This window comes from Chiloscyllium plagiosum, unplaced genomic scaffold, assembly GCF_037043375.1.
Source record: "Chiloscyllium plagiosum isolate Xiang-an unplaced genomic scaffold, Cpla_swu_hap1 HiC_scaffold_39, whole genome shotgun sequence".
NCBI lineage: Eukaryota > Metazoa > Chordata > Chondrichthyes > Orectolobiformes > Hemiscylliidae > Chiloscyllium > Chiloscyllium plagiosum.
Window position 1 is genome coordinate 22,439,934 of NW_028270177.1, and position 23,201 is coordinate 22,463,134.

General features: G+C 41.8%; 1 protein-coding gene across 1 annotated transcript in view; it reads right to left on the bottom strand.

Moving 5' to 3' along the window:
• Positions 1 to 20,237, bottom strand: part of lipca (lipase, hepatic a) — an 87,924-nt gene extending 67,687 nt beyond the window's left edge. The window contains exon 1 of the mRNA XM_043677450.2: positions 19,953 to 20,237. Within this exon, the coding sequence (XP_043533385.2) occupies positions 19,953 to 20,043 (91 nt within the window). The 5' untranslated portion in view covers positions 20,044 to 20,237. The remainder of the gene's footprint in view (positions 1 to 19,952) is intronic.
• Between the last annotated feature and the right edge of the window lie 2,964 nt (positions 20,238 to 23,201).

Here is a 23,201-nt window from a genome sequence, read left to right on the forward strand (position 1 = left end):
CAAAAGGTCACTTTTGTACAAGTGGGTGAAAGATGGCCAGAGGAAGTGTTACATTCTGTCTCCACGTGACTGGTCATAGATTAAAGGATTGGGAGTGTTAGTCATTGCCAGCAGCCATGCAACAAATACTGGCTTTGTCCTATGAAAGAATCGTACGAAATAATGAAAACAAAAATGGAGAAGGTTCTAAAGAATTAGGAAAGAGCAAAGAAGTCTTCGAAGAGGGAAAACTCTAGTCCTGGAGTAAAAGATAGTTGAAATATTTCTATCAAAAACAGGACTAGAAGTTGTGTTGATCCAGCTAATAACAACAAGCATCCCTCAATAGTGAGAGCTGGCAATTAAACATTTACATGTAGAATAGATTCTGCAAACTAGATAATGCTTAACTTTAAACAGACACAGTACCACTGGGATAAGTCAACATGAATTTCTGACAAGAATGATTTGTTGAATAAGAAATAGTTTGACATATATTCCAGCTAACACATTGATCATTCCTTCACAAGTCTGCTCAAATACCATACTCAGAAGGTGTTCTTGAATCATGGAGAATATTATACGTGATGAGTTCTTGTGAATAACAGAGAGAATACGAAAAGTTATTTTGATTATATTTTCAGCAAGATGGTTACAAGCTTAAACCGATGTTATGGTGAGTTGGGAAGCTTGGTCTGCTCTTGAAACTCTTTTTTGTGTTCTTATTTCGTGACCAACTCACATTGAGGAATTCTAATAGTTTAACGTGATCGTACCACATGACCCTGTGCTGTTATTGGTCATGCACAAAACTATTCTACACACATATTCTGAATCATGGTTGTCTTGCTACCAGTCAACAATTCAAACAGCACAATTTGATTTTAGTCTTATTTATATTCCAGTCCATGGAGCTTATTCCACATGCAGGTACTGGGCCTCCTCCACCGCCACTCCCTCTCCACCCGATGCCTGGAGGAAGAACACCTCATCTTCCGCCCGGAACGCTTCAACCCCAAGGCATCAATGTGGACTTCACCAGTTTCTTCATTCCCCCTCCCCCCCCACCTTACCCCAGTTCCAACCTGCCAGCTCAGGACCATCCTTGTGACATGTCCTACCTGCCAATCTTCCTTCCCACCTATCCACTCCACCCTCCTCTCTGACCTATCACTTTCATCCCCACCTCCATCCACCTATTGTACTCTTGGCTACCTTCTCCCCAGCCCCACCCCCTCCCATTTATGTCTCCACCCTGGAGGCTCCCCGCCTCATTCCTGATGAGCGGCTTTTGCCCAAAACGTCTATTTCCCTGCTCCTCAGATGCTGCCTGACCTGCTGTGCTTTTCCAGCACCACTCTAACCTTGACTCTGGTCTCCAGCATCTGCAGTCCTCACTTTCGCCATGCTACACAGAACCTACTCTCTTCAGGTAATGAGACTTCAGAGCAACTTGTGTCATGTGCTGCACTTAAATGCAGGTTGTAAGCAGCAGACAATGGTTGAAATCATGGCTATTTTGTTGTCTGCATAAATGCAAGAAATATCTTCACAATAGTCTTCTGAGTATTGCTGTGATACTTAACAACCGAGTCAGTAACAAAGGAGAAAGCTTTTATTTCAACATTAAATATATATAAAAAAAGAAATCAGAGTGTAAATGCCAGAAAAGTGTTCTTTTTTAAAAACCCCTATGGTGCTAGTATCAGGCGACCTGACTTCTTGCTGTGGACCTCAATCGCAGAATTACAGTTAATCACAGCATGAAAGAAAGTATTTGGCCCATCATGTCTGCATTGGCCTTTTAGGAGCCACCCAACCTGATCCCACTTTCCAGTTTTTGATGCATATTTAGCAATTCAAATGCATAAATAATGACGTTTCCTCAGCAACTGAAGCAGGGGCACCACTGGCTGCTGAACTGGAGTGCCAGATGATTTTGGTTATAATGCCGGACAAGTGATGCCAAGTGAGGTTACAATAGAACACATGAAGGCCTCATAGTTCAGAAGCTATTATCATAATTGGAGGGTGCTTCCTGTCATAATGAAAGAAAAAAAGGGATGCTGTTGAGGGTGAAGAGCACAAAAGGGATATCGTACAGGTCAGAATACAGCTCTGGAGAAGCTATCTTGTCATGCCGGCACTATATCAGCTGGCTCCCACTGAGATTGCTTGCCTGAGGAGATTCTAGGCAGCTTAATCTGTGATATTAAAGATAACAACAATTCAGAATTCTATTGTGACTGGTGCATTCCTGGCCATCACAGACAGGTTACAAAGACATGTATAATCATAATAAACATCCTTTTTTAACTTGTTGGAATTTCCTTACTTTTTACATTGAGGTATATCCATTACATTCAAAAAGTATGGAGCTGGAAAAGCTCATCAGGTCAGGCAACATCCAAGGAGCAAGAGAGTCGATGTTTCAGGCATACTTGTTTCCACACTACACTCTGCATCCCAGTGTAAAGTGACCAAGGCCACACAAATGGATTAGGCCAGGACGATTATGAGACACTTCCTTCCATCCAGGTACAGTGTGCCCTTCAGCATCATGCATCTTTTAGACACCCGACAAGGTGGAAAATCGTCTCATGTGTATGCATTCATTTCAAACTCGCAATAATACCCTCTTTAAAACATTTCCTGCACTTAGCCTCAGCATCAGGTAAGACCTCTAAGATGAGTACTCATACCACTGAGTTGCCCAACTCAGCATACACTGATGAGAGGAAGTGAGGACTGCAGATACTGGGAGAGCCAGAATCAAAGAAGTGTGGTGCTGGAAAAGCACAGCTGGTCAGGCAGCATCAGAGGAGCAAGAGAGTTGACATTTAGGCACCACTCTAATCTTGACTCTGATCTCCAGCATCTGCAGTACTCACTTTTGCCCAGACATGAGATCATTATCTTGAGAGGTGATATCCTCAAAGGAAATCAAGTTCAGTACTTCTGCCTGAATTTCTCTGTCAGGACAAAGTGTCATAATTATAGCAAGGGCATGTGGGAATCAAGTGGAAAAGATGACTGTCATGTGATATCATTTTTTGGACAGCGATCAATGGAGACATCAAAAGGTTAGTGCGGATGAGCCAGGTATGCCACAGTAACAGAGGCAACCTTTAACCCACGTGAGATTCCATTAATCCCTTGGTCTAAAATCACCACTGATGTATTTATTATAAATAAGAACATACAAAATAGGAGCAGGAGTAAGGCATCTGGCCTGTCGAGCCTGCCCCATCACTCAATAAGTTAATGGCTGATCTTTTCATTGACTCATCTCCACTTACTTGCCTGCTCACTATCACCCTTAATTCCTTTACTGTTCAGAAGGCTATCCATCTTTGCTGTAAAAACATTCAATAAGGTAGCCTCGACTGCTTCACCGGTAGGGAATTCCACAGATTCACAACCTTTTGGGTGAAGTAGTTCCTCAACTCAGTCCTAAATCTGCTTCCTCTTATTTTGAGCTAAGCCCCCAAGTTCTAGTTTCACCAGCCAGTGGAAACAACCTCCTTGCTTCTATCTTATCTATTCCCTTCATAATTCTGAATCTTTCTACAAGATCCCCTTCATTCCAATGAGTATAATCCTAGTCTAATCAATCTCTCCTCATAAGCCAACTTTCTCAATTCCAAAATCAACCTAGTGAACTACCTCTGCACCCCCTCCAGTGTCATTACATGCTTTCTCAAGTAAGGAGACCAAATCTGTACATAGTACTCCAGGTGTGGCCTCACCAGCACCCTACAAAGCTGCAGGATAACCTCCCTATTTTTAAACACCATCCCTCTAGCAATGAAGGACAATATTCCATTTGCCTTCTTAATCACCTAATGCACCTGCAAACCATCTTTTTGTGATTCATGCACAAGGACACTCAGGTCTCTCTGCAAATGCTACAATTTTTCTCCATATAAATAATAGTCCAGTTTGCTGTTAGTCCTACCAAAATGGATGACCTCAATCTACCAACATTGTGCCTCCATCTGCCAGACACTTGCCCACTCACTTAACCTATCTTTATCCCTCTGCAGACCTTCAGTATCCTTTGCAGACTGCCACTCATCTTAGTTTCACCTGCGAACTTTGACATACTACACTTAGTCCCCAACCATAAATCATCTATGTAAATTGTAAACAATTGCAGTCCCAACACTGATCCCCTGAAGCACACCACCGGCCATTGATCGCCAACCAGAAAAGCACCCATTAATCCCCACTCTGCTTTCTGTTAAACTAATCTTCTTTCCATGCTAATACATCACCAATAATACCATGCAACTTTATCGTATGCAACAACCTTTTGTATGGCACCTTGTGAAATGGCTTCTGGAAATCCAGATACACCACATCCATCATTTCCCTGTTGTTCACCGCACTCCTAATCTCCTCAAAAAATTCCAGTAAATTAGTTAAACATGACCCGCCTTTCATGAACCCATGCTGCATCTGCCTAATGGATTTCTGGATAGAAATTGTCCCATTTATTTCTAAATGGAAATGACTTTATTTGATTATTTCTTCAAATCTCCAATTTTCAGGTAGGTGAAGTGTTCTTCAAATGCATCTGTTGTGGATACATTACATTGATTGCCATATTCAGACTGCTTGGCGCATGAGAAGATATAATTTTAGACTATAGCCTCAGTATTCAGGCAGACCCTACAGTGACTTGTGCGCTAAATGGGGCATCAATTATGCAATATCCTCAGCACATTACTCCAGATTAAAGAATCTCACTAAATGAATGGTTTGCACCATTACATCACTTATCATGAAGTACAGGACAGCGTAACAAAATTTCATGTTGCTTCACTAATCCTCAGGGTACATCTTTGAATGTGCAGTTACTATCATCAACAGAGAACATGTTTTGGAGGCAAGCGAAAATGATCTTGCCAAGCCACCACCAATCCAAATTTTGCAAAATGAAGGACATAATTTTCAACAAACATAGAAGGATGAAAATGCTGCATGACATAATTACCTTCGAACAACAGGGTCACGCAACCTGCAATAGGAACCAACCTATTAACAGAGGCAAGAGCAGCGCTAAAGGGAAGCAGAAGGCAGGCATGGGAAGCCTTCAATTATACACAGTGGACACCAAAGAACATACTCAGATAATGATGGTGTGATTGAACACCAGGACAATTGTCAACACACTGACAGCACTTCAAGAACGACTGGGGTGAAATCCTCTTGCCCAAAGGTAGTATCATAAGAAGTCTGGAAGATTTGTCTAATTACTCAATGAGACATAGAACACAGAACATAGAACAGTACAGCACAGAACAGGCCCTTCAGCCCACGATGTTGTCCCGACCACTGATCCTCATGTATGCACCCTTAGATTTCTGTGACCATATGCATGTCCAGGAGTCTCTTAAATGTCCCCAATGACCCTGCCTCCACAACTGCTGCTGGCAACGCATTCCATGCTCTCTCAACTCTCTGTGTAAAGAACCCGCCTCTGACATCCCCTCTATACTTTCCTCCAACCAGCTTAAAACTATGACCCCTAGTGTTAGTCATTTCTGCCCTGGGAAATAGTCTCTGGCTATCGACTCTATCTATGCCTCTCATTATCCTATATACCTCAATTAGGTCCCCTCTTCTCCTCATTTTCTCCAATGAAAAACGTCCGAGCTCAGTCAACCTCTCCTCATAAGATAAGCCCTCCAGTCCAGGCAGCATCCTGGTAAACCTCCTCTGAACCCTCTCCAAAGCATCCACATCTTTCTTATAATAGGGCGACCATAACTGGACACAGTATTCCAAGTGCAGTCTAACCAAAATTTTATAGAGCTGCAACAAGATATCACGACTCTTAAACTCAATACCCCTGTTAATGAAAGCCAAAACACCATATGTTTTCTTAACAACCCTGTCCACTTGGGTGTCCATTTTAAGGGATCTATGTACCTGCACCCCAAGATCCCTCTGTTCTTCCACACTGCCAAGAATCCTATCTAACATGGTCCCTTAGATTTCTGTACTTCTAATGTTACAACCTTTACATCTGTTTTTGCACTATTTATAACACACATCTCTGTATAATTTTAGATTCTTATGTTCATATGCTTCCACTTTTGGGGTATGATATTTATCTTTGGGGAAAAGGGGTGCTTGATTATTGCTTTAAGAGCAGTGTTTCTTTAAGAGCTGATGCAGATAGACTAAGGCCACAGTCTTTCAGTATTACAGCATCCAAAATAAGAATGTGTATGGAGATTATTGTGTTCTGTTTGTATTAATTTTAGTTATAAATAATTACACGAGACATCTTCAAGTCAACAAAATTCATATAGCTCATTTGAGTTACATAAACAGAGCATAATCATTGTCCTGGCGCAATTAGAAAAGGAACCGTTTAAATAAAATATTTCAGCTAATAAAGTTAAGAAATTTTTTTTGGGTATTACTGTTTCAAACTAAGGAAGTACTTTGAGGGAGAGAGATATAGAGACAATGAATGCATAGATGAGCCTCTGTGATGTATCGATGACCTCAGCAATAATGTGATAGGACTCTGCTAGAAGGTTGGCTAGAAGGTGAAGCTAGAAGATGAAGCCTCATCGTCTTGTACAGGCTGTCAACAAATGTACTTTAAAAGTAACCTAGAAGTCTGGTCTAGAGTTTTTATGAAGAACTGAAGAACTTGTACTAAAACAACTTGCACCAGCAAGCCTTATATAACAACTAGTACTGTGGCAAACCTGTCACTCAATCTTTTGCAATAAGTTATATGAATACACACAAGAAACGTTTAATGATGTTTGTTGTACATACACCAAATATCCACATATTTTATTTCAAAAATTTGTATGTGGATATATATCTATGGATGAGAAATGTGCAATACTGTAACATATACTGTGATAAATATGTTACACATAGCTGCCCAATTGACACAGTAGGTGAGAAAGTTTTTTTTTAGTTCAGCAAGCAAATATTACAATTATGTACTCTTAAACAATGTTTCAATATATAATTAAACATAATTTCCCTATTTTGCATCCAACTATCTTGCAAATTGATTTTTTTGGGCAAGATCTTATTGATGTGGGTTATCGGCATGCTCAAGGTATACCTTCTCTTATCTTGCCACATTTGCACCTCAGCCATAGTCTTTCAGCGCTGCTGTATTGACTTGTTGTTTAGCACAGACACAAAGCCAGGTAGCTTGTCATTTTTTTTTAATAATGAGCAGTCCAGATGCTTGACATGCTTAATATATGGCACAGTGTTACATCAATCTCACACCTACAGCTTGAGCCAGATGTCTGTGTACCAAACACACTGCATGTGCTTCAACCACATGACCAAGTCTGAAAGTCTGTGGGGAGCGTTATAAAACGGAGGTCAACCCCACCCCCACCCGCCGATAACTAAAACCGAAACACCCAGAGAGACTTGTCTTGTCTCATAATTTGCTAAAAGAAGTATGAAAAGCAGTATAACCGACCTCTCATCCTGCAATCTGTTATAAAGGAGTGGTTAAATAAATGAACAAGTAACAATTTATTTATCTAACTCCAACACTGAACAAATTAATAGAACTACTAGCAAATTGAACAATTCCTGTCGAACTACTAACTATTCCTTAATAAAACAAAATCCTAATACTATGCTGTTTCAATAAATACAAATCCACTTATATGACAGAACATTAGAATTTAAGTTCTCAAAATTACAGCTAGGATATGTCTTCCAGAATGCAATGTGCACTCTCCACTGATTTTCTTTCAGAAACATCTCCTCCTTCAAATTCTTGCATTAGATCCTGTGTCAGGAATGTTCTCTCTGTGAATTCTGCTGTCTGGAATATTAGTTAAGCATGCGGTGGTACCTTTATCAATTAGATGGTGCTTTCTCGGAGGTAAACGTTATCTCTTGGCAGATGGCAATTGGCTCTCCCTGATTTTCCAAATGCCCTCATCTTTTATACCCTTGATAACCTATTCATTTCTTAAAATCAGATTGGTTCTAGGTTGTCAAAGCCATCAGATTTAAATTTAATAGACTGTTGGTAGCTAAGTGCTTTGTTTAAATTGTTTGGCTAAATTTGAAAACACTTGTTGCTTTGGTAAAAATGCTGCTTGGTTGTTCGATCAAAATGTTTTAATTCGGGCACACTCTGTGCGTCTGCACTGTAAGCAGCTATCAGGCATTCATTTTCAAATCGCTAAGCATAGAAAAAATTGCTATCTTTTAAAGGGACAGCGCACACTTCCCCCTATCATTATATAAACATCAAATTCTAACATCTTTTCTTCCAATCTACACAACTTCACAACAGGTGAGTCAAGGGGAGCTGCAGTCAATCAAGGTGAGCTGGTTTAATCTATCAAGGACAGAGCCTATGCATTGTCCTGGGGCTTGAGCATGGTCATTTGTCCACAAAGAGTGGTCACAGTCAGTGACAAAATGTCAGTACTTTTTGAGAAGTGACATCTTTTGTGGGTGATGTGGGGCTGGAAGTGGAAACGTTCAGTATACATGGCGCAGTTCCATGATACTGTTATGTGCTTGCCACTCTGCAACTCTGCAAAAGAAGAGTCTTCCTCAAAGTTCTGTGACCACTTAATCCATAGCCATTCTTGTTGAGACTTCCATGTCTCATTGTATGGACGAGCGTGTATAGCCAACATCTGTAATGGGATGTGGAACACTGACTCTCAGAGAAAGTGACATTTTCCTTACGTCCCTACACAGGTTCATTGCATTGACGGATGGATCCAACCAAAGGAGGTGTTGCTGTTACAGTGGCTGCCTTGTGAAGAAAGTGGAGAGAGATGAAAGAAGAACTGATATGTCAGCAAGTCCCAGAGTAGCAGCTACTTGGCTTAGAAGCATTTGTAAAGATTAGATTAGATTCCCTACAGTGTAGAGGCAGGCCATTCGGCCCAACAAATTGACACCGACCCTCTGAAGAGTAACCCACCCCCGTGCATTTACCCCTGACTTATGCACCTAACACTATGGGCAACTTAGCATGACCAATTTACCTAAACTGTACATCTCCACACAGACAGTCACCTGAGGCAGGGGTCAAACTAAGGTCCCTGGCACTGTGAGGCAGCAGTGCTAACCACTGAGCCACTGTGCCGCCATTCAAGAGGTCGCAGCTGCAGGCCCCTCTGGTTGCGCTAGAGACACAGGAGGACCAGAGTCTTTTGTCCACAATACCATTTATTTTGGATGAGCAAGCCATGGTGTCAATGCAGGCTCCACATGTCCCAGGACAGCTGGACTGAACTGTGCCAAGTGCTGGATCAGGACAAATGGGAGTGAATGGCCATGCTATGCCAGGAGCTTTGAAAGAGACTGCTGATCAAAATTATATGCACTGGTTCCTCGTCAGGGAGCATCTATGTGTAATCTCTCATTCATCTTGCACAAATGCAGAAGGCAGTAACTGATGCCATCTGTGCCAGCTTGCACTGATTAATATTGCTCCCTCTCGATGAGATTAGTGCAGCACCCTCAGCATTTGGCAGCATTGCCAGTTTTCTTCAAGTGCAAGGTGCCATGAACTGCGCACGTATCACACTGAGAGGCCCATATCACAACAACTCATCAGTAGGAAGGGATTCCATCAGTAGGAAGGGATTCCATTCCATCAATTGTCAGTGATCACTGGATCCATTTTTTTTGGAGGTTTGCACCCAGTATCCCAGCAGCTGTCATGATTCAGAAATCCTCAAGAAACTTCCATCCTCCTTTTGCATTTGAGGGGACAGAGGCCTTGAAAAGCAGTTATTGGAGGATAGGGGCTGGCTACTGCAACACTGGCTGATAACACTGTTGCACAACCCCCTTACTGAGGCTGAGTACAGATACCAATATTGTCCATACTTCGAACAAGGCAGTCAATAGGCCTCCTGAGTATATGGTTTCATTGCTTGATGGGGTCTTGCAGTATACTCTGGATGAGTGTGCAATATCATCCTAGTATGCCATGTTCTACACAACTGGAGCAGGCAGCAAAGGGATGTAATGGATACTGAGGAACTGAAAGAGCAGAAGCAATCTTCTGCAGAGGCAGATGAGCACAATGGAGAGGAGGAAGCTTCCCTTGAGCATAACAGAGCTCAGCTGCATCAAACGCTACAATCCAGAGAAAACCTGATTGACACCAAGCAATGAGTGCTGGGGGCAGCCAACAGTCCCAGATTGTACAATGCACATTTGGGGAGGTGGTACCATAGTAGTAATGTCACTGTGCTAGCAATCTAGAATTCCAGACCAATGCTCTGACATCATGGAGTTGAATTTCACCATGGCAGGTGGTGAAATTGAATTCAATGAAATCTGGAATAAATAGTGGCCTAATGTCAAATGACATTGGCATATCAATCAATGGACCATATCAGTGGTTATAAAAACCCATCTGGTTCACTAATGCCCTTTAAGGAAGGAATTCTGTCATCCATACCTTCACGTGACTCCAGTGACTCTAGCCAGTGATGCCCACATTCCCATGAACAAACAAAACAAAAACGTTGCTGGTTAACAATGCAATAAACAGGTAGTATTCTGGGTGAGAAATACAACTTCCTATATGTTTTAGTTTCTGTTGCTTTTTGGAGTTTTTAATTAAAACACAGCTTTTGGATTTATTTGAAGTCTTTCCTGCACAATGAAAGCTGGGCTACAGTAGGCATTAGGGAAAGAGTAATGACTTTTTTTTTAATAATATATTTTTATTAAGAAAAAATAGATTTTTAAATATTACAACAAATACAAAACAATGCAATTCAAAACAGTACAAAAATAGTACAAAACTAAACCCAAATAATAAAAAAAATTCCCAACCCACCCTCCTATACGAATGTATAAACATATATAGAGAAGTATAAAATTTAAAAAAAAACCTAAACTAGCTATTTAACTAACTAAATAAATACCTAACAACAAACAAATAAATAGTAATAACTCAGCCCAGCCAAACAAAACACTCATACATTCACAGTTCCTCCTCCCTAGATATTGGACTCATGAAACACAATCGTTACGGCTATATAAAAGCCCTTGTTAGTATGACAGATAAATCTGTGTCCAGGTATTTCAAAAAGGGTTGCCATGTCTTGTAAAAATTCTCAGTTTTGTGGTGTACCATATTTGTGAGAAAATCCAGGGAAATATGCTCCATAACAATCTTCCGCCAACCCGACAGGCCCGGGGACGGGGGGAGTTTTCTGATATCCAACCTAGCAAGATATTCTTCCTTGAACAGAATGTAAGAAAATTGAAAAATTTTTCCTTATGCGAGTCTGCAGGAAATACAATAGGTAGGCCCAAAAGGAGCGAAATAGGGTCCTTCTCCACCCTTACACCTAAAATCCTCTCCATTGCATCCACTACAGCGCTCCAATATGTTTGAATCCTGTCACAAGACCAAAGACAATGGGTAAGAGTACACGTACAGACCTTGCACTTGGGACATGCTGAAGATACCCCTAGTTTAAATTTTGACAAACGGTCTGGGGCTAAGTGGACCCTGTGGAGAATCTTCAACTGTAAAGCATGGGTCCTATTGCAAATTGATATCTTCCTTGTATTCTCCCAAATATCCTCCCATGCCTCTGAAGAAACTTCAACATCCAGCTCTCTTTCCCACATCTTGCAGAGTCGATCAGACTCATCTGAGGTGACACCCCCCAATTGGTGATATAGAGTACTGACAGAGAGTGTACTCTTAGCCCTTAGTACCCCTCTTTCTATGTCAGATTTGTAGGGATCAGTCAAAAGTGTGGTCTTTTTTTGAATAAAATCCCTAACTTGAAAAAAACGAAAGAGGTCTCTATTAGGTAACTCATACTTCCATACTAACTGATCGAAGGACATCATTACATCTCCCTCAAATAAATTACCCATGCAAGATATACCCCTAGCTGCCCAACGTTTAAATCCTGAATCTATTATACCTGGTTGAAAACTCGGCATACCCACTAAAGGTGTAAACAAAGATGTTTTGCCAATATTACCTTCCCTCTGCCGAATTGCCCTCCATGCTTTAACAGTATTGATGACTATTGGGTTATGGCAATATTCCCTAACTCTCTTCACCTTGTTCAAAAACAGCAAACTGGTAAGGGGGCACCTTGCCTGGGAGACTTCGATATCTAGCCATATTGAAAGAGGATCCCCACAAACCCAATCACTTACGTAGGCCAAGAGCGAGCTTAATTGGTAACTTTTAATGTCCAGAAGGTTTACTCCCCCCAATCTGTGAGGCAACTGCAGTTTGGCTAATTTAATGAGGGGCCATTTACGGTGCCAGATAAAGGAGCTGAACCAACTGTTCAGTCTCCTGAGTGTTTGTTTATTGAAAATCAGGGGGAGCATCCGTATAGGGTATAGCAAACGAGGGAGAATATTCATCTTAATAAGTACTATCCGACCCAACCATGAGACTGGAAGTGCCTCCCATCTTTGGAGATCTTGTTTAATTTTTTCAAATAGTTGACTTTGGACAGCCAATTCAGAACTGAAGTAATGAATATGCCCAAATACACAAAAACCCCCCTGTGACCACCTAAATGGAAATCTATAGTCACTCTCAAGAGCCAACTCTTTCGTAAGACCACCCATAGGCATAGCCTCTGATTTAGCAAAATTAATCTTATACCCTGAAAAAGCACCAAACGTCTGAATGCATTGTATCAGGCAAGGCACTGAGACTGCTGGATTTGTCAAGAAAATTAGAACATCATCTGCATACAGCGAGATCTTATGTGATTTTGACCCCACTTCTGGAGCTGATATATTGAGATGTCCACGAATGGCCTCTGCCAGCGGTTCAATCACCAACGTAAAAAGTAATGGTGAAAGGGGACAGCCCTGCCGGCTGCCCCTAGAAATATTAAAATTGCTTGATCGTACACCGTTGGTAATGACCGCAGCGCGAGGTACACTGTACAGAACCTTTACTCATCTTATGAAAACTTCGCCCAGACCAAACCGGTCTAGAGTATAGAAAAGGTACGGCCACTCAACTTGGTCAAATGCCTTCTCTGCATCGAAAGAAATCACCAATCCCTGTATTGATTGCTGTTGGCACGCTTGAATTACGTTAAGCAGCTTCCTAACATTATTGGAGGATCTGTGACCCTTTATGAAGCCCATCTGATCCTCTTTAATAATAGAGGGTAACACAGTCTCCAGCCTTAACGCAAGAGCCTTAGAGAGGATCTTAAAGTTCACATTTAAGAGCGAGATGTACGTGTGCACGGAATTTAGTGCAGACCGCAGTGCCGTAATCATCTGTAGTTTGACCAACGAGAGTCTGTCAAAATAGGCCTTCTCGGCTGCCTTCAACCATGCTTCAAGGAGATGTTGCTGCTCACCCTTCTGCCGCTTCCTACTTGTGGAATATGAAATAACTAACCCTCTGGCATAAGCTTTGGCAGTTTCCCAGAGAACAGATGAGCTATCAACCGAGCCTATGTTGATGTCTAGGAATGCCTGAAATTCCCTAGAGAAATACTCCACAAACTTGCTGTCCATGAGAATAAAGGGGTCCATTCACCAGTACCTTGAATCCACTGTAACATCCTTAATTTTAACCATGATGTACACTGGAGCATGATCAGAGATGGCAATATTACTAATCGTACAGGATGCCACCAGATCCAGGGTTACCGCAGGGGTCAGAATAAAATCAATCCTCGTGTGACATCTGTGCGGATTGGAGAAAAACGTGAAATCCCTACCTGTATGGTGGAGACACCTCCAGACGTCCACCAATCCTAAATCCCCACACAAACCCAATAACTGTTTAGTTTGTGCAGAGGGTGTTGAGGGACCTTTAGGCAACCTGTCTACTGTGGGGTCCATGATGCAGTTAAAATCTCCCCATATAATGATGTGCCGAGACTTGAGACTTATCAGTTTAGAAAAAGCAACTACCAAGAATTTAAGAGGATGAGCTGGGGGACAATAAACATTTAAAATGCCATATTCTTCCCCATTTATCAAGGCTTTAAGAATTACAAACCTCCCGTATGAGTCTTTAACACATTCTAACAATTTAAATTGAGAGATTTTTCCTTACCAACATAGCCACTGCCCTACTTCTGCTTTAAATGATGAAATATAAACTCGGTCAAAGCCATTCTGCTGTAATTTCAGATGCTCCTTGTCATCCAAATGTGTCTCCTGTAACAAAGCAGTATTCACCTTCTCCTTTCTAAGACTCAAGAGTACTTAGATTTAGATTAGATTACTTACAGTGTGGCCCTTTGGCCCAACAAGTTCACACTGACCCGCCAAAGCGCAACCCACCCATACCCCTACATCTAACACTACGGGCAATTTAGCATGGCTAATTCACCTGACCTGCACATCTTTGGACTGTGGGAGGAAACCGGAGCACCCGGAGGAAACCCACGCAGACACAGGGAGAATGTGCAAACTCCACACAGTCGCCTGAGGCGGGAATTGAACCCGGGTCTCTGGCGCTGTGAGGCAGCAGTGCCACCGTGCCGCCCACAAGTACCTTCTTCATCTTAATTGGTGAGTGACTTCCCTTGATATTCCAGGTACACCATTTAATCAAAACATTAGCCACAATCTTCTGCAATTACATTTAAATTCCAGAGAGGAGGAACCCGAACCACAAATTGCTGTGCCTTAGTGTCGCATGGTCCACCAAATATAAAAACTACATAAACTAAAACCACTACATTTAACAAACATATAAAATTATTAAAAATAATAAACAACAAAAACTAGAAAACAAACCAACATATAAAGCGCCAATAGCGCTGAGTAGGGGAATTCACCCCCTGCCCGGAAGGGGCAACTACCCGTCCCAAACTGCCCATAAATAGGCATCTAACCACCTCAACCACCTTCACTTCTCCCAGCTAGAGCCGCATCGCAAGCACAAGCTAAAAAGAATAAATACCCCGTAGAATATCAATATGAATAAAAAAAACATTCTTTTATAAAAAAAAGGGGAATAAATACCCCACCCATCCTTTGGTATGTCCTAACCTAGAAATTTAAAATGTACATCTTAACCACAGCCAGACATAGTTTGAACCAAATTATTATCAATAGAGGGGAAAAAAGGGGAAAAAACAAAGCTCCAACCGGATTTCCTCCATTTCTTTTACAGAATGATAAACGCAACAATATTTATACATACTACAATTGTTTAAATTAGGTTAGTTTGTCCACAAAGTCTCTTACGTTTTCCGATGAGTCAAAGAGATGCATGGATCCATCTAAGGTGATACGAAGCACTGCCGGATATCTTGGGGAGTACCGAATCCCAAGCTCCTTCAATCTTCTCTTGACACCATCATACGATTTTCGTTTCTGGATCACCGCCGCTGAAAAGTCCTGAAAAAACATGATCTTAGATCCCTCACAACTTAGTGGCCTTTGGATCCTTCCCCTGGAATCCGGAAGCCTCCATGACTCTCTCCTTATCCCGGTAATGATGGAACCGCACCAGGAAAGGATGAGGGCGTTGACCCAGACCCGACCTCCGTGCTGTGACCCGGTGAGCCCTCTCTATCTTCAATCCTCTCATGCCAGTCTCCAAGTCAAGGAATTTCGGAAGCCAGTCTTCAACAAATTCCGCAGGCCGCTCACCTTCCTTACCCTCAGGCAGACCGATGATCCAAATGTTTTTTCTCCTGCCCCTGTTTTCAAGATCATCCACTTGGTCACTCAAATTACGAACCTGCGTCTTCAGGGGTTGGATCTCTTCCTTAAATGACCTGGCATCAGCTTCCACCACTGTGACCCTGTGCTCCACCTCATCCGTCCTCTTCTCCAGGTCTCCCAGATGCTGCTCGTGTTTCTGCAGCATGAGAGAGACTGGAGCTAGCTTCTCTTCAATCTGTTTCCCCAACATCTCGCGAGATTTCGAGAGCTGGTTCACCAAGTCCTGGAGAGTAATTGGGTCCGAGGCTGCTACAGGCTGAGCTGCAGGCCCGGCCTCAGATGCTCCTCCTCCCTTTTTAGGCATTTCTGGACAGCTCAAAATACAGGTAAGTCAATTTTTAAATGTTTCTAGGGGCTCCACAATCTTTCCAATGCCCCAAGAAATCCTGATGACCTGGGTTGGGTGGGTTAAAGGACCGTCCTGCTCCTGCTGCGATGTGAAGCTCTGCAGTGTGATCTTCTCAGATCGCCGCCATCTTAGATCCCCCAGAGTAATGACTTTGAGAGGGTGTCAACATGGGATGTGACTAAGGGCAAGTAAACTATGTGGCCTGGTAATTAAACAGCGATTTGGTACGAGGTTGGAATTGTATGTGCAAGAAAGCATCAACCGTGCCACCTACATGTCTCCAGAAATGCGTGTTTGTGGCTGCTGTGCAATTATATTGACAGTGAGAAGCAACTTTCTATTGCTAAAGCTTGCCAGGTGTAAGGCCAGTGCTTCAAAACAACACTGGCACTAGGCGATACCAATCTATTCTAGGTTCTTCTGAACATAGCGAGCAGGAGAATTCAGCAAGAATCTGCAGAAAGGGGTGGGATAGGTAGTTAATGAGGTGAGTTTGTGTCCAGAGCTCAAGAAAACCCACTAGACCTCTCAAAGAGAAACGCTCAAATTAACTCAACAATAATAACAGTTAAATCAAAGATCGTCAGCTCCTTGTTTGTGAAAATCCCTCAGGGAGTTGTTATTACTAAGATTAGCTATATAATACATACGTAATGATAGAACATTGCACAGATAATCTCTGTACTGAGTAAATAACCAACTTAGTCTGTTTTGAAACAGTCTTCATTAGAAGTGATGTTAGTCCTCTGTATAATGTAAATAGTTTAAATAATTAATAGATGGCTTCCCTGCACTGGTAATTCAAACTGTCTGTGAACTCACCCAACTAATGTGTGATCTGTGGATTAAATTTGCCCTTTAACTTCCAGCCGCAGCTTTAAGAGAAACCATGTGAGAATATTTGCAGTGAACTGCAAAAAAACAAAATGGCTGCCCCAAATTGGAGCTGAGGCAGCCTGACCTATTGTATTAGAACTAATTCTTGCTGCTCGGCTCGTGCCCAATCCTTCAATGAAATTCTAATCTCGCCAATCCCATTGCAGCCTGCCAAAACCCTATCCCACCGTTTCCTCCTGACTTCTGTCGACAGTTTAGGGCAGTTTGAATTTGTTCAAGTTACACTGCTCTGGAAGCAAGGCCATATGATGGTCATTTTTATAAATGACTTAGACGCAGGCATAGGTGGATGAATTAGTAAATTTGCAGATGACACTAAAGTCGGTGGAGTAGTGGACAGTGTGGGAGAATGTTACAGGTTTCTGGAAGACTTGGAAAAACTGCACAAGTGGGCTGAGAGGTGGCAAATGGAGTTCAATGCAGCTAAATGTGAAGTGATGTACTTTGGGAATTATAACAGGAAGGCAGAGTACTGGGTCAATGGAAAGATTCTTGGTAGTGTGGATGTGCAGAGGGATCTTGGAGTCCATATGCATAGATCCCTGAAAGTTGCCACCCAGGTGGATAGTGCTGTTAAGAAGGCATATGGTGTGTTAGGTTTCATTGGTAGAGGGATTGAGTTCTGGAGTCGCAATATCATGCTGCAACTATACAAAACGCTGGTGCGGCTACACTTGGAATATTGTGTACAGTTCTGATCCCCATATTTTGGGAAGGATGTGGAAGGATTGGAAAAGGTGCAGAGGAGATTTACCAGGATATTGCCTGGTCTGGAGGAAAGGTCTTATGAGGAAAGGCTGACAGACTTGGATCTGTTCTCATTGGAAAGAAGAGGCTAAGGGGGCTTTGACAGAGACATACAAGATGATCAGAGGATTAGGTAGGGTAGACAGTGAAAGTCTTTTTCCTAGGATGATGAATCAGCTTGTACGAGCGGACATAACTACAAATTATGGGGTGATAGAGTTAAGACAGATGTCAGAGGCAGGTTCTTTACGTAGAGAGTGGTACGGGCGTGGAATGCCCTACCTGCTAAGGTAGTCAACTCAGCCACATTAGGGAGATTTAAACAATCCTTAGATAAGCACATGGATAATTTTTGGATAGTGTAGGGGGACGAGCTGAGAATAGTTCACAGGTCGGCGCAGCATCGAGGGCCGAAGGGCCTGTTCTGCGCTGTATTGTTCTATGTTCTATGGTGAGAGTTTATTATTCTTTGACCTTGGTCACTCAGTTACCTGGCTGGTGTAGGTTAGGTGCTGCATTTATGTTTTAAACATCTTAAAATATTGTTACCTTTTACCACCCAAAGCAATAGTCTTGCACGAACATACAAGCAAGTAACAAGAGTAGGCCACTCAGCCTTCTCGGCAATTCAATAAAATCACAGCTGATCTAATTTTAACCTCAACTCCACATTCCTGCATATCTCCAATGACTATTATCCACTTGGTAATTAGAATCTAATTACCTCTGCCTTAAAAACAATTAAAAATTCTGCATTCACTGCCCTTTGAGGAAGGGAATTTCAAAGACGCGACACACTCTAGAAAAAAAGTTTCTTCATCTCTGTTTTATGTGGGTGATCCCTTATTTTTAAATTATGATTATTCCACAAGAGGAAACAGCCTTCAGACACCAACCACTTAAGTCGCCTCATGATTTTATACGTTTCAATTAAATCGCCTCTCACTCATCTAAACTCGAGAGGAGAACAGTTCTGATGAAGAGCTTATGCTCGAAACGTCGACTCTCCTGCTCCTCGGATGCTGCCTGACTGGCTGTGCTTTTCCAGTGCCACATGTTTTGACTCTAAACTCCAGAGGATACAGACTTAGGCTGTGTAGCCTTTCCTTATAAGGTAATCTGCTCATTTAAAGTAATGTTTAGTAAGCCTTCTCTAAAATAGTTTCCAATGCATTGATATTCTTCTGTAGGCACTGAAATACCTCCACAGAGGCCAGGTATCCTGTCACCAAGTTACCCTTTATTTACACATACAAAGCACTTGACATTAGTCTGGCTTCCTCAGAGTGAGCAAAACCTCTGACACTCCTGTTTACATCTATCAGCCGGGGTCCCCGATTGGACCTGATTAACAATCCCAGAGAACCCATATTCTATGAGGTCCACCTGGCTGACCTAGTTGCAATCACTACAGGTACAATGATCAGTACTATACAAAGTACTGCAAATGCAGTCTGACCTATGCCTTGTATAACTGAAGCAAGAGCTCACCACTCATGCATTCAATTCCTGTTACAGGAATTCTATTAGCTTTCCTGATTATTTGCTGTATCTGCATACTAACCTTCTATAGTTCATACACTAGGTCAACAGGTATCTCTACATTCCAGACCCTTGCAGCCTCTCATAATTTAGCTAATATGTTTCTTTATTTTTTCTGCCAAAATGATCAACATTATCAACATTACACTCCACTTGCCAGATCTTTGCCCACTCGCTTAACATAATGTATTCATGTTTGCAGGAGCCCTGATGATTGGGAAAGAAATAACATAGATGGACAACATTTTTATATCGAGGCAGAAGTGTTTTCTGAAAATGGGAGAAATAGTAATGAAATCTCTGGTTATATATTATTCACTATTAATTCTGTTTCTGCACCATTAAACAACGCAATCAGTACATTCATACACACATTGCAAATATAACTGAATTCAACTGTCTCCTTTATATTGTGCTGGAACTCCATTAAATATTTTATGGTAAAATACCTTTCAAGATCCATTATCAGAACAATGGTCTGCATGAGCAAAAGAATATAAGGAATTGTTCAGTTATCATGCTACTCCAAACCACTATCTGTGTCCCCCACTAATACCAGACACAGTTAGAAAATGCATGCAGCAACTGTAATGGTCACTGATAACTTCCGAGTTGTGTTTCACAGACACTCCACCAAAGGGAATCAACTATGTGGCATTCACTTTGCAATGCAGTTACTCCATGACTATTTGCAATTGCCCAAATCACCGTGAGTAGAAACATGGCTCCGTGCCCTTACCTTCTCCTGTGACTCTGGCATTTTCAGCATTCAGGGTGCCATGAATGAAGAAGAGAAGTAATACTTTTGTCCAGTGTTTCATGTTCAGCATTTAAGGCCTTTTCTCTTTTAAAGACTGCAAGTTACACCCCTTTAACTACTGCAAGAGAAAAAAAATAGGCAAATCAACCCCCACTTACTTTACTGGTTAATCAAACCTGGCTGCAATTATATTAAATCAGTTTGCTATTTTTCCCAAAGCTCTGTCGGTGGTGATAGTCTGAAGCTAAGGGATGCCAGTGATATGGGATGTCAGTTAATTTTTTTTTATACCTGAAGGTCGTGAACAAACTGCTCAGGTGACTGTGACTCGCTTGGGTTCAAGTAGGAACACATTGCGAAAGGATTGCAAAAGCTATCGGGTGCTGGAATACAGCAGAGAGCTTGATTCCAGCTTTCAGAAATGAGAACTATCAGAACCATTTGGCTGATGGAAGAAAACTCTGAAATTGTTTGGAATCGCAGAATTGTTCTGGTACGAAAGAAGGCCATTAGCCCTGTCAGGCCGCACCAATTGTATTTGCTAGTGCCAATCTCCTGTCTTTCCCTCATATCCCTGCACACCATTTCTTTCCAAGTAATCATCCAATATCCTCTTTAATCCCTCAATTGAACTTGCCTCCATTACATTTCCAGGTAGCGCATTCCATATCTTAACACCTCGCTGTGTGGAAAGGTTTTCTCTCACCTCACCCTTCTTTCGCTTGCACATCACTTTAAATATGTGCCATCTTGTTCATTCTTCTTTTATGAGCATGAACAATTTCTCCCTATCTACTCTATCCAGCTTGCTCAAGATTTTGAAGACCTCGATCAAATCTCGTTTCAGGCTTCTTCTCTGCAAAAAGAACTGCCCTAACTTCTTCGTTCTATCCTAACAACTAAAGTTTCTCATTCCTGCAACCATTCTTGTAAACTGGTTCTGCACTCTGCCCAATTTTTCCTATAACGTGGCACCCCGAACTGTACACAATACTCCAGCTTCAACAAGTATCATGTACAAGTTCAAGTTAGTCTCCATGCTGTTGTATTCTCTGCCCCTATTAATAAAGTCTTTACCTCCCAACTGAAGACTTTTTGACAGCCCCCAAACCTTTCCTTCCCATCTTTACTTCCTCATCGGCCATCAATGTTGTGGATCGGTTGTGGCACCTGATCTCTTCCCATTGTTAACCTTAATCCCTGCCCACTGGTAGTAACATCATTCCTACCAGCTTTAAACAGGAATCACAGTTGCAATATGTTCATTATGCCAGGGAGGTTTGGTGGATGGTTTACCTCTGGTTTGCCGCACTCCTGAAGCCCATTTGTTATCAACTTCTTCTAGTCAATAATTGCATTCCAATAACATCACCACTGCCAACAGAATGACACAGATGTATCTTTGGAGACTGAAAGTGGTCCACAACATTTATTGGTTGAGGAGAATGCAATTGGCAGCCCGCCAGTGCCCATTGCCAATGAGGTAGGCAGCAACTATTTTGTGCTGCCTTCTCATCTAAATGATTGCAACATCTGTCATATTGGGGCTCACATGGCTGTTTGTCTGACTCCTCAGCAGGGGGCAGGGCTGAGTTCACAAACAGCGCTAATGGTTTGCTCTTATAGAGTTATACAGCATGGAAGCAGATCCTTTGGTCTGGCCAGTCCACGCCAAACATAATCCCAAACTAAATTAGTCCCACCTGCATGCTCCTGGCCAATACCTCTCCAAACATTTCCTATTCATATACTTACCCAAATGTTTTTTAAAGATTGTAATTGTAACCACATGCACCATTTCCTCAGCAAGTTCATTCCACATGCAAACCATACTGTATATTAAAAAGAATTGCCCCATCTCTTTTTTTAAAAAATCTCTCTTCTCTCACCTTAAAATGTGCCCCCTAGTCTTGAAATCCCCATCCTAGGGAAAAGACAACTACCTATCTATACCCCTCATTATTTTATAAACTTCCATAAAATTGCCTCTCAACCTTCTACTCTCCAGTGAAAAAGGTTCCAGCCCTAACCTGCTTTTCTTTATAATTCAAACTTTCCATACCCAGCACCATCCTGATAAATCTTTTCTGAACATTCTCTAGCTTAATAATATCCTTCCTATAACTGGGTAATCAGAAATGGATACTGAAGAGATCTCATCAATGTTCTGTACAACTTCAATATGACTTCCCAACTCCAAATCACTACCAATGAAGGCAAGCATGTTAAATGCCTTTTTAACCTCCCTGTCTGTATGTGACACAAACTTCAAAGAATTATGTACCTGCACCCCTGGGTCCCTCTGTTTTACAGCACTACCCAAGGCATTACCATTAATTGTATAAGTCCTACCCTTGTTTGTTGTACCAATATGCAATACCTCGCATTTATCCAGATTGAACTTCATCTGCCATTTTTCAGCCCATTGAACCATTTGATCAAGATCCCTTTGTAATCTTAGGAAATTATATAAATGACAAACAAAAGATGACCCAGACCCAGAACCAGTCCCTGTGGAACATCTCTGGTGACAGGCCTCCAGTCTGAAAAACAACCCTCCACCACCTCTCTGTCTCCTGCCATTAAGCCAATTATGTATCCAATTGGCAAGCACACCCTAAATCTCATGCAATCTAACTTTACTAATTAATCTGTAGTCTGTCTCTGTTAAAAAGAAACCACACTGAATCAGAGGAAGCTACTGCTAAATGCTTTTGCTGTAATTCTGATTGAAAAAAATAAAACACAAGAGCAGAGAGAGGATTGTCAGGTTTCATTGATGCAATGCAAAGGGCGTTTAGTGGTGAAAATGGAAAGAGAAGAGTTCTTAGATCATGAAAAAGGGAATGGATGGAAGAAGGCCCTGAAGAGCTACCCTGAGGAAGGGATTATGAAAATTCTTGGAAGTTGGTCACAAGAGCCTAGCAGCAGTATCACTAGAACCCTAATGACCTCACACAGTTCATGAATGTCAAAGAATTCATTTTCACAAGACCTAACCTCTTCTCAAACTTCCACAATTGCATTGTTACTCGTCAGCAGTGAGTGAATTCATGATTTAGGCTTAACATGCTCAACTCACCAAGACTCCTTTAACTAAATCTTTCAATTTCATGACCCTTACTAGCTAGAAGGACAAAAAAGCATGCAAAACACTTCACCTGCAAGTTCCCCTCCAAGCGATACCATCCTGACTCAGAACAAGATTACTGTTCCTTCATTCTCATC